Raw genomic sequence first — 13471 nt, 5'->3', positions numbered from 1 at the left:
TACGGAATAGGAATGCTGTGAGAACTAATCAGCACATGTTTGTGCAGCACATGGTAAAGGCAAGGAGAAAGCAGGAGATACCCATGATTCCCCCCTATTTCACCCCCCATGCAATTATCAAGCCCAGTGGATTAATAAATTAAATATCTCTCTATCCCCACTACCCCATCCCAGACGAAGTCACCATCACCTTTTCCTCAGGCCAGGGATTGGCAAACTACAGCCTGCAGGCCAAATCTGGCCTGTTACCAGATTTTGCAAGTCAAGTTTTATTGGAACACAGTCATGACCATTCGTTTATATATTGTCTTTGACTATTTTCACACTGCAGTGGCAGAACTGAGGAGATGTGACTGGCCCACAAAGTCTAAAACATTTATTATCTGACCCTTTACAGAAAAAGTTTGCCAAACTTGGCCTAAGTAGGTTATTAAATGATCCTCTAACTAGTCTCTTACCACTGATTCAATTCACTCTCCAAACTGCAGTCTGAGTGAAAGTTTTAAGAATGCAAATTTGATCATTCATTCTGCAAAAATAAATCCAAACTCCTTACGGTACCTCCTGTAACTTTTCCAACCTCCTATCTTGCCACTGCCCTTTATGTTCCTGTTACTCTATTTTAATCTCTTCAAACTCATCTTGCTTTAAACCTTTGGGCTTTCAGCATATAATATTTCTCCTAACTGGAACATTCTACTTTCTCTGAGCTAACTCCAGGTCACTGTTCAGGTTCTCTATGTAAATGTCATCTTTTCCAGGAAGCCATTCCTGCCTGACCCCTTGGGCTGGAATTTGGTGGCCCTGAATTCCTCTATTACTGACCTTGTCATTAGACTCTAATTCATTTTAATTGTCAGGCCAGATCAAGAGCCATACGAAGGCAGAGACAGGCTCTGTGATGTTAACTATGATACCCTTAAAGCAAGCAGAGACTAGTATGTACGAGGTATTTACAAAATCTTGGTTCAGATTAATTTATCCTTTTGCATCATGTTCTGAGAATTCAAAGAACTTTTACTCAGAGATTTACCAGAAAAAAATTATATAATTTTAGGCAATGAAGAGAAGTAAGTCATGTATAACCATGGCAGAATAAGGGGATACCAAAGTCTGAAAACCTAAAAACCTATACAGAACTTCTGAGCCCAACTAATATTTACACCACACGCATTTTAGTATGTTAGCAGAGAAAACCTTGATCATCAGAGTTTATCATTCTAGGCTGTGTTTAATGAAAACAACAAAAATAATGAAACTAAAAAAGGCATCCTCCTAATACCTGCTCTTCCCTCTCCTTTTCTTTGGTCTTACTTCTGTAGACTCTAGCAGAGGTGGCATCCTGGGTTGGAATGGCAGAGATCTGATGCAGTGGCATGCTCATCCCAGCCTCCTGTCTGGGTGTCTTCTCTACTGAACAGAGTCTCCAGTGGTAGAGTCATTTTGGGCCATGGACTTCAAGCTGAGAGAGAGAAGACAAGACATAACACTTCAAATTTCCAACAGTGAGATTAGCATTTTATATTAATGTTCATATGTGAACCAGTTACAGTATCTGACACAAATACCTGGTCTTCATAAACAACAAGATGAATGTTTGTAGGAGAAATTTTAACATTTTTCTCATGTAATAAGATGGGCACACCTGAAAGAGGCATGTACATGTATAATCAGGTATTAATTTTCCATTGGCTATTAGGTTTTAAATACAGCAGTGTCATCCTTTAAGAATATTTTTAAAGTTAATTTTTTTCCTTGAACAAGCATTCATTCTGATAGAAGTAGTGATCTTTCCTTAAAACCACTGCCCCTGAATCCACACAATGGTAAGATAAAAGGCTTAAAAGTCTAAAATAAATTTAAGATACATATGATCTATGCTTAACCTTCTGAAAGTCTAGACTCTCTAGACCAATTGTGGGCAAACTTTTCCTATAAAGGGCCAGAAAGTAAATATTTTAGGCACTTTGGGCCATATTTTTTTAAAACTACTGAATACTGTGGGGTGCCTGGGTGGCTCAGTCAGTTGAGTATCTGACTCTTAATTTCGGCTCAAGTCATGATCTCACTGTTCATGAGATCAAGCCCCTCGTCGGGCTCTGCACTAACAGCACAGAGCCTGGTTGGGATTCTCTCTCCCTCCCTCCCTCCCTCTCTCTCTCTGCTCCTCCCCCACTCACATGCACACATGCACATGCTCTCTCTCAAAAAATAAATGAACATTTAAAAAAATAATTCTGCTGTTGCAGAGTGAAAGCAGCCACAGTAAGTGTGCAAATGAATGAAAATGGTTATGTTTCAATAAAACTTTATTTACAGAAACAGGTGGCAGGCTAGATTTGGCCCATGGCCTGTAGTTTGCTAACCCCTTTCTAAAGAATTTTTCAGGGAAGATTAGAGCCATCATGGATATTCCTGGGATCCTAAAAAGGCTGCCCTTAGGTAAAATAATAGTTTCTAAATAAGCTTGATTCAATGATTCCATGCACACCTGCCTTTTTTCTGGTTTTCTCCTACATTCCTCCAAAGTTCCTGGTAATTGAATTGTGTGTTCTCTATCCCCTCACCCACCCCTGCTGAAATGTATCAAACTCAGTACACAAAACCAATTATATATCCAAATTATCCATAACATTTAATCTAGTAATGTTTCATGCTATCTGAATTTTAACAAAGGATGGAAACATTAAACTAAAACAATGAATCTCTAATTTGGGGGTCTTCACTTATTAACCATGCACTGGAGGTTGGGACAATAGGCAGAGAGTGTAAACAAGAGGGCCTGGCAACCTTGAGGTCATATTTGATGAGTAGCCATTTATTCCACCCAGCCCTAAGGTCACATCGGAAGGGCTGCCATTTATTCCACCTCTCCCTCCCCAAACTCTGCTCTGGACCAAAGGTAGGTGTTTGTGTGGCTTGTTTCATCTCTGATAGTGTTACTTAACCAAATTAAAGAGCAACAGAACTCACAAAATTAATTCCCCTCATAAGATTCTCTGACCAACAAGCAACAAGAAGGAATAAGAAGCTGGAAGGGATCAACACTATGAGAAAATGAGCTAAAAGAATATTGTTTTTAAAAGTCTAGTTTTATAATAGGTGAGTGATCACTGATACCCATAAAACAGGAAAATACAGTAGGTGATATTAATGTCTAGATACTCTAATCAATTACTAGAATGTCAGTGTCTACATGTTATATATCATCTACTCTATCTCAAGCCTTTGATGAACCTGATACAAGATGGAGCACTGTGCCCAACGAATGGTCTGCATGTTTATGTTCATATTACACAAGAGGCACTTACAGCTTAGTTGTCTTATACTCTCTGGGAGATCACAATGGTCACTGGTGAGCAGTTTTTTCATCACTTCATCACTCATACATCAAAGTCCTCTGTCAGAGATGACAAACTCCATGTGGTCTCTTGGAATACCTAACTCAAACCAACCATGTCCAGAGTCCCACCATACATCATGCCAATAGCTTCCTTTGGTGCTTCTGGTATAATAATCATTATTACATCATTGGTACATGACCATGACAAGACTGATGAGGACTATTTATGCCAGATAAACACAAATCTGAGAGAGGGTTTTAAATATTTTGTAGAATTTTAAAGGACCTCTCCTTCTTACAGCCATTTAAGCTACTCTTCTGATATGAACCCCTATCTCCAGGTTATAGACCTGAAAGTCACCATAAAGCAATCCTTCTCCTATGTCATATTTAGGATAAAAATGATAATCTTAAAAGCCAAACTACTGGGGCGCCTGGGTGGCGCAGTCGGTTGAGCGTCCGACTTCAGCCAGGTCACGATCTCACGGTCCGTGAGTTCGGGCCCTGCGTTGGGCTCTGGGCTGATGGCTCAGAGCCTGGAGCCTGTTTCCCATTCTGTGTCTCCCTTTCTCTCTGCCCCTCCCCCGTTCATGCTCTGTCTCTCTCTGTCCCAAAAATAAATAAAGGTTGAAAAAAAAATTAAAAAAAAAAAAAAAGAAAAAAAAAGCCAAACTACAAAACTGACCATGCCACTTTTTTTTTGCAAAGGTTCATGTGAAAAGCATAAAGCAGGTATTACTCATACTATTTTCTTTGCATAGTTTCCAAATATCTATACCAATTCGTCTGTAATGAAGAACAATAGTTAAACCTTTGCACTATGTCTGACAATCCAGGCATGAGAACTTCAATCCCACTAATGCTAACTTGAAAAATACAGCACAGCTAATATGAACATCCATATCTAGAAGAAATGGACAAACTGGTTGTTTAAGAGTATGGAAATGGATATGTCATGTCAATGGATTAGAAGACTTTAGATAAAATTTAGAGTCAAGAAATAAGCCCGTGTAACTACGGTCAATTGGTTTTTCAACAAGGGTTCCAAGACCATTCAATGGGGAAAGAACAGTCTTTTCAACATGCAAAAGAATGAATTTAGACTCCTATCTCACACAAATAAAAAAATAAATTAAATATCACCAAAATAAAAACATCTGTGCTTCAACAGATATCATCAAAAAAGTGAAAAGTCAACCACAGAACAGAATGAATCTTTTCGCAAAACATACAATAAGGGATTTGTATGTTGAATACATAAAGGGGCTGTCACGACTCAACAATGAATACACAAATAACCCAATGAAAAATGGGTTGTTCAACACAATCTTAATTATACAGAACTGATGGTTGCCAGAGGAGAGGGAGGTGAGAAAACGGGTCAAATAGGTGACAGGGATTAAGGAACGCGCTTGTGGAGATAACCACAGGGTGATGCATGCCAGTGCTGAATTACCATATTATATACCTGAAACTAATGTAACTAATGTAACCGAATTAAAACAAAAACTTTAAAAAAAAGAAAAATGGGTTGTTCAACATCATTAGCCAACAGGAGAATGCAAATCAACACCATGAGATATCACTTCAATTATGGCTATATTTAAAGACAGGTAAGTGTTGGCAAGGATGTGGAGACACTGAAACCCTCATACAGTGCCAGTGGAAATATATGCAGCTGCTTTGGAAAACTGTCTGAATCTTGCTTAAAATGTAGAAATCACACAAATGTCCATAAATTAATGAATGGATAAATAAAATGTGTTATCTATAAAATGGAATTATTTAGCAACAAAAAAATGAAATATGAATACATGCTACAACATGGATGAAGCTTGAAGGCATTATAAAGTGAAAGGACTACATATTATATGATTACATTTGTATTAAGTGTGCAGAATAGGCAAATATATAGAAACATAAAGTAGATTACTGGTTGCCAAGGACTGGGATGGGGGATGATGGGGGGGATGATGGCTAAAAGGGTTTCTTTTTAGAGTTATGAATATGTTCTAAAATGTATTATGGTAATGGCACATAACTCTTAAGTATACTAAAAGCCACAGAATTATATAGTTTAAATAAGTGGATTTGAAAGAATGTGAATTATATCTCAACAAAACTTTTTTAAAAATATGTAAATAATTGATATGGACTAAGATCGATAAAACTGTATTTTTCCTTAGTGCTATCCCAATATAATGTATCTGGATGACAAGGAGATGGTCACTGTTATCCTATCACTCTTCCAGTTTTGAGAAAGAGGTAACAGGAAGAGTGCAAAATCAGCAATTAGAAATTTAAGTTCAAGACTTGACTCTTGAATGCTGTGTGATGTTGGGCAAACTGAGGAATTTCAAAGGCTCTGTTTCTTCAGCTGTAAAACAGAAAGGTAATAATCTCTACTCCGTTCACAGGGTTAATGTGAAGACCAAAGAAGATTGTGTCCATGTGCACAAATGTAAGGGTTCTTAACATCAGCACATTTTCCAGCCTCCTTTTTCAGGCATCTGCAATGATTCCCCTCAGTGCCTCACAAAGGCCAGTTGTTAGCTTTGTCTTTCCAGTACCATTTTCTGTCCTCCTGCCCCTCATTCTGACACAAAATTTACACAACTGAGACCTCAAATTCTTTCTGACATTTTTTAAGGATCTCTAGTAGCATGAGTCTAAGGAGAAGCAAGGCTGATCACACTATCCCTACAAGGGGAGAGGTAGGAAGGCCTGATGCAAAATATGACCAGTGTGGCATAACAATTAAGCTGTTCTATGTGCTTTCCAAATGGTCAAGATAAATGAAAGATTCTGTCCATTCCAACAATGATGAGACAAATACAGACAACAAGGAGGCAGCCAGGAGAAGACAAAGATGCCAGTCGCGGCTTCCCTGAGGGACAGTCACCCCAGGTCTGCTTGCCTCCCTGTACCCCTGCACACAGGGTGCCAGGCTCCAGCAGCACCCTTCTCACCATTGTGCGGAGCTGAATGCCAACATCTCGAATGGCACTCAGAATAAACAACTTTAAATTAAGCGTGTTTTTATCAGGAGCACATTTCCTATAAAAACGAGAAGCCTGTGCACAACAGCTAGCAGATACAGAAAGGAAAAAAAAAGCAGTAAGAGGAGTGAGGAGACCAGCTGTAGTACACAGCACTGAAGGATCAAAGCAGGACTTAAAGTTGGGAATACGGAGGAATGAAAGAGACCATTTGAAAAGGAGGACTGACATAATCTAGTGAAGGGACTCAACTGAACCCTGGTTTCTGGGTGTGCATTCAAAAGACCAGGATGCAGAGGCGTGGGGGGTAAAGGAAAGCTCATCATGGACACTGAGCTTGACATGCCTGTGGGAACCTCAAGATATGTATGTACACAGTGTACAATGGGAGTCACCAACACACCATGACACCAGAACACACAGGAATAGAATCCGTTTTCCAACAAAACCCTCGGAATCAGTAGTTTATGTCATTAGGTGCTGTCAACAAATGATAAAATCCAGTATCAACACAGAATTCTTAAACAGCAATGATGAATCCCTAACTTTAAAAAACATCTATCTCAAACAAAATTTAAGTTTATGCTCACATGGCGAAACCCTTAAGAGTCAATCTAATTAAACAAAGAAGGAAAATAAATACATTATCACTGCTCTTATTTTACAGTTGGATTTTTTCTAGATAAGACTTTTTTCTGTGATAAGACAAAAAGAGAACTTTATAGTATAATGAAAGAGAGCCCAAAGGAATTTTTAATTTTTTTTAAAATTTAAATTCAAATTAGTTAACATATAGTGTAGTATCGATTTCAGGAGTAGAATTTAGGATTCATCACTAACATATAATACCCAGTGCTCATCACAAGTGCCCTCCTTAATGCTCATCACCCATTTAACCCATCCCCCCCACCTCCCCTCCAGCAACCCTGTTTATTCTCTATAGTTAAGAGTCTCTTATGGTTTGCCTCCCTCACTATTTTTATCTTATTTTTCCTTCCCTTCCCCTATGGTCATCCCTTTTGTTTCCTTAAATTCCACACGAGTGAAATCATAAGGTATCTGTCTTTCTTGGACTCATTTCACTTAGCGTAATACACTCTAGTTCCATCCCACCTCATTGCAAATGGCAAGATTTCATTTTTTTTGATGGCTGAGTAATAATATTCCATTGTGTGTGTGTGTGTGTGTGTATACCACATCATTTTTTATTTTTTAAATGTTTTTATTCATTTTTGAGAGAGGGAGAGACAGAGCTTGAGCAGGGGAGGTACAGATAGAGACCAGAGACACAGAATCTGAAGCAGGCTCCAGGCTCTGAGCTGTCAGCACAGAACCCAATGCATGCCTCCAACTTGTGAACCGTGAGATCATTACCTGAGCCAAGTCAGACACTTAACCAACTGAGCCACCCAGGTGCCCCTATGCCACATCTTCATCCATTCATCAGTCAATGGACATTTGGGCCCTTTCCATAATTTGGCTATTGTTGATAGTGCTGCTATAAACACTGGGGTGCAGGTGCTCCTTTGAATCAGCATTTTTGTATCCTCTGGATAAATACCTAGCAGTGCAATTGCTGGGTCGTAGGATAGTTCTATTTTTATTTTTTTAGGAACCTCCATACTGTTTTCCAGAGTGGCTGCACCAGTTTGCATTCCCACCAGCAATGCAAAAGGGTTCCCCTTTCTCCGCATCCTCACCAACATCTATTGTTTCCTGAGTTGTTCATTTTAGCTATTCTAACAGGTGTGAGGTGGTATCTCATTGTGGTTTTGATTTGTATTTCCCTGATGATGAACGATGTTGAGCATCTTTTCATGTGTCTTTTAACCATGTGGATGTCTTCAACCCAAAGGAATTTCTAAGAACTACTAGAATCAGTTAACATAAACATTTGCATAAAATAAGTATTCTAGTGTAAGAAAAAAGTATATAAATATATCATGTCACCAACCTTCCTATACACCAACAAAACAAAAATCATGAAATAGAGATAAATGATTTAAAAGCTACTTAAGAACTTTTAATGAAAAACATTCAGCAATTTTAGAGTGTATTTGAAAACTATAATAATAGTTTGTGTTACAACAATGTGTTCTCCAGAATTAAAGCATATATTTAATGTGATTCCAAAGTCTACGCAAGATTTTCTACTTGACAAAATTATTCTAAAATTATGCATAAGCATTAATGAGACAATCAAATAAAAATGTTGAGAAAGAATCAACAGAGAGATGAGTCCTCTTGAAATATAGACATAACTACGCAATAATTATTATTAAAAAAGTAAAGTTACAGGTCCAAGACTAAAAAAGACAGTCCAAAAACTGACTGAATTATACAGAAGAGTAAAATAGCAGCCCAAAATTATAGGAAAGGGACAAGTTTCTTCTTAACTGATGCTGGGACAATTGGACAAGAATTTGGAAGGGAAGGGGCACCTGGGTGGCTCAGTCGCATAACCATCAGACTCTTGATTTCAGCTCAGGTCATGATCTCACAGTTCATGGGTTCAAGCCCACATCGGGCTCTGCACTGACAGTGTGGAGCCTTCTTGGGATTCTCTCTCTCTCCCTCTCTCTCTGTCCCTCCCCACCCCCACCCCAGGTCTCAAAATAAACAAGAATTTTTAAAAAATGGGAATTTGGTAGGAAAAATAATATCAATTAAGACTCACACTTCAGGGGTGCCTGGATGGCTCAATCAGTTAAGTGTCCGACTCTTGATTTTGGCTCAGGTCATGATCTCACAGTTTGTTAGACTGAGCCCTGCACTGGGCTCTATACAGACAGCATGGAGCCTGCTTGGGATTCTCTCTCTCTCCCTCTCTCTCTGCTCCTCCCCAGCTCATGTGTGCACATGGTCTCTCTCTCAAAATAAATAAATATTTAAATAAATATTTTTTTAAAAAGACTCATATTTCATTTACTGAAATAAATCCTCATACATATACAAGTTAAATGTTAAAAAATAACACATAAGATACAATTGCAAATGAATATATTAAGGAACTAAAGGGAGATTGATTTCCTAAGCCTCAAATTAACAGGAAAAAAAGTTATAAAAGATTTATAGATACGACCCTATAAGTAAAAATAAACAGGCAAAAAAAAAAAAAGACTGGAAAATGTAGAATATGGGACAGAAAATCAGTATCTTTTATATGTAAGAAGTCAATACAAATAGGTTTCAAAAACATTAAAATCTAGGAACAGCCACTTTACAAATGAGGACATAACACAGGTCCTCACTTAATATTTTAATAATCAGGGAAAAGCAACAGCTCAGGGAACCATTTTTTCCCTTTACAAAAGTCTACAAAAATATGATGAAATCTATCATTGACCAATCAGTGCTGAACCTGTGTCCTTATGACCCCCTGGCAGTATCATAAACTCAGAATGCCTATCAAGAAAAATGTTGAGCAACAGGGCTGAAAAGACGTGGAAGAGCTTACCTGTGAGAAGCTTAGCCTGAGAAAATACACAAAAATTTATAAGCCCCAAGATTTCCACCATAACGTTATTTACAATAAAGAAAAACAGACAGTTCCTTTAATTTCCCATAACTGGGAAAAAGCTAAGTAAACTGCAGTGCTAGTACAATCAAAGGAATATTATGTGGGCATTAGAAGCAAGAGAAACATGGATTTGATAAAAAGCAAATGATATAAATTATACACGCACTGTAACTATGACTATGTTAATATATACACATGTAAAAATGCTAGGAAGGAAACTCATTAAAAATGCTAACAGTGGTTTAATGATGTGGCAATATAAATGACTTTTCATTTCTCTATTTTTTAAACCTTTAGTGACGATATATTACTTTTACAGTTTAAATATTTGAAGAGCTAAAATTAAAAGCTCAAGTCATTCCACTTAGGTTGTCAACAGAGACTTATGTTATCAATGAAGATATACAACCATAAAAGGGCTCTTTTCTGTGAGAAGTACATTTCTGAAGGCCTCACAGAATTCAAGCCTAATCTTCCTACAGGAATAAAGTAGGAAGATGCATTCTCAGGACACAGATGTTTTCAAGCACTATGGTGTTTATTTTATGCTCCTTCTCAATTTTTTCAGCATTTCCTGTCATATTTTTGCAAAGCACTAACCCTTTAAAAACAGCATAATGCATCATGGGAACAGTTCACCTTCACTATGTTTTATGACATCTGACTTTCAAGCTACAGTTATTAATTTTGGAGACTGCATTATTTGATATCTTACATATAAGACTTTATTAATAGTGTCATCTCATACTATTTTTAGTTTGTATATTTCTCACGAAATGGAATGGCCATTACACACCAACAGAAATGGAGACTCAGAACATGAACATGTGGCAAATAGGAGTCTAGTATCATAATACAGCAAACTATCAATAAATCTGAGCATCTGCCCAGCACTTAGAAAGCTATGTGTTGCTTATACTTTTTTTTTTTTCCAGGAAATGTTTGTCCCTGTAACTATGGCAGAAACATATCTGTGGCAGGAACCATCATCTTTCACAGAACACAGAAAACAATAATAAACATGGACAATCAATAAATGTTTCTTCCTTTTAATCATGGTTATATCCTGTTCCAAAATAGTGAATGCCTTTTTTCCACCAGGAGAATGGACTGCTCTCTCTTAAGAGATTTCCATGTGTGAAGAAAGCCCACATGCCTAGGATCTGACCATGAGATTGGGTACTTTTGCTGGTCAAACAGTATTTACTGTGAAAGTTCCTCAATTTCCTACCACCAATCACATAAACTTGCCCACTGTCCCCAACCCTTTCATGAATTATGTAAAGTATATTATGTGGTTCAAAGGAAAAGGAGACCCCAGCTCTGGGACTATACCTGGGCTCTCTGCCCTTTTCTTCATCTGGCTATTCAGTGGCCTCACTTTATCAGCCATCCTCCTACCTCATATTTTCATCCTCTCCTCTCTAAAGACTCCTTCACACCAACAAAGTAAGAGTTTTCCAAGAAATATGCATAAATTTTATGTCATTATGTCACTAGATGCTATTAAAGAATTATGAAATTCCATACCAATAAAGAATTTTAAAGTACTTTGTGGATCTCCCATTTTTTAAAAAACAAAACTAAAAATGCTTTCAATTCTCCTATTTTCTTTCCCTCTATAGCCAAACTTTCTGAGCCATGTACAATGTTCTTCACTTTCTTGCCTTTCAAAACTCACTTCAATGCAATCCAACCTCTGTTCCCCCATTTCACAGAAAATGTTCTTGGCCTTTCTGAATCACTGATCAAATTTGGAAGAGCTGCAAATGAAAGTTACCAAAATAATAATACAAAGCCACAACAACTAGGGGAAATAAAGATAATTTTCTAAAGTTTTTAAAACCCTTTTAAATAAGTCAGTCAACATCCTCTTAGATGTACAGATGATACATACCAACCAGAAAGCTAAAATATGATAATATGAAAAAGAAAAAAGTACTCTTGAAAATTCAAAATTATAAGCAAAATTAGAAATTCAATTTCTGACAACTTAGAGCCTGGAGCCTGCTTTGGATTCTGTGTCTCCCTCTCTCTCTGGCCCTCCCCCACTTACCCTCTGTCTCTATCAAAAATAAATAATCATTACAAAAAATTTTTTTAAGAAAAAAGAGGGGAAGGGGGGAGAAAATTACACTTGATTCTTTATTCACCTCTTGGGATTATCCCTATATTCTGCTTTTCGACAGCAAAACAAACCTCTTACATACTCTAGAGCTCTTCTCAACTGAGATTTCTTCATTTTCTATGCACATTTCAGCTCACTGCAATCTGGCTTCAATACAGTGAAGTCAACAACGTTCTCTATGCTGCTAAGCCTAAAGGACATTTCGTAGCCCTCGCGTTTTTTTTTTTTTTAATTTTAATTCAAGCAGAGTTAAATACAGTGTTATATCAGTTTCAGGTATATAATATAGTGATTCAGCAATTACATACATCACCCAGTGCTCTTCTCAAGCACACTCCCTTAATCTCATCTCCTATTTCACCTATCCCTCTGACCCACCTCCCCTCTGGCAGCCATCAGTTTGTTCTGTATTGTTAAGAGTCTGTTTCTTGGTTTTTCCATGTTATTTTTTTCCTTTGCTCATTTGTTTTTTTCTTAAATTTCATGAGTAAACTGAATGGTATTTGTCTTTCTCTGAGTGGCTTCGTTCACTTAGCACTATAATCTCTACCTCATCCATGTCATTGCAAATGGTTAAGATTTCATTCTTTTTATGGCTGTATAATATTCCATTGTACATATACACACTACATCTTCTTTGTCTATTCATCTATTAATGGACGCTTGGGCTGCTTCCATAGTTTGACTATTGTAAATAATGCTGCTATAAACATAGGGATGCATGCATCCCTCTGATTTAGTGTTTTTGTATTTTGGGGGTAAATACCCAGTAGTGCGCTTACTGGAGAGTATGGTAGTTCTATTTTTAACTTTTTGAGGAACCTCCATACTATTTTCCAGAGTGGAAAATAAACAATAAATAAATAAATAAAAGTTTTAAATGCAACACAATAAGGCAATAACTGACAGAAAATTTATATGCAATTACCAAAAGTGAAAAAAAAATCATAAACACACAAACATATTCCACAGATTAAAGTTTACTCAGAAACTCAGAAACAATTAAAGATGGTAGTTTGTTAACTTTTAAATCTCCTAAAAAAAATAATAATAAATCTCCTAAAATAATTCAGAGCATGAGACTAGAGGTAATAAAGAATAACATCAATGAAGTTACATTTAAAAAAGTACAAAAGCAATGCTCAAGTAGAAAATGAAATTCAAAGTATAAGCCCTGTAAGCATAATAAAACAAGAGAAACAAAAGTATAGATATAACACCTATGGATAATATGCTGCAGGAAAAACACAACAGATGAGCACCTGCAAATCTTCAGTGCTTCACATGCATTAATTCATTTAATTCTCACAACAGTGCCAGGAGGTAGGGAAACTATTTTATCTCCATTCCACATGTGGCTTAGAGAAGGTTAAGCAATTTGCCTAAAATTTTCATAGCTGTATTTCACCAAACACGGTAGCCTGTGGTGACTTATAAGGTGAACCTAAAATATGTAGATTTTCTCTTTTGTATCTCCCTGT

General features: G+C 37.1%; 1 protein-coding gene across 10 annotated transcripts in view; it reads right to left on the bottom strand.

Moving 5' to 3' along the window:
- MARCHF8 (membrane associated ring-CH-type finger 8) overlaps positions 1–13471 on the bottom strand; it is a 125260-nt gene that overhangs the window by 75466 nt on the left and 36323 nt on the right. For 7 of the 10 annotated variants that reach the window (XM_019813521.3, XM_045040329.1, XM_019813519.2 and 4 more), the window contains one exon: positions 1283–1462. In XM_019813521.3, coding sequence (XP_019669080.1) covers positions 1283–1384 — 102 coding nt within the window. In that variant the 5' untranslated portion in view covers positions 1385–1462. Of the gene's footprint in view, positions 1–1282; positions 1463–3311; positions 3518–13471 lie in introns of those variants that run through there. The other 3 variants (XM_045040332.1, XM_019813520.3, XM_019813523.2) reach the window with 3 other exon arrangements.

The sequence above is a fragment of the Felis catus genome, chromosome D2 (assembly GCF_018350175.1).
Source record: "Felis catus isolate Fca126 chromosome D2, F.catus_Fca126_mat1.0, whole genome shotgun sequence".
NCBI lineage: Eukaryota > Metazoa > Chordata > Mammalia > Carnivora > Felidae > Felis > Felis catus.
The sequence above is the reverse complement of the archived record's forward strand: the minus strand, read 5'-3'. Positions and strand labels throughout refer to the sequence as shown.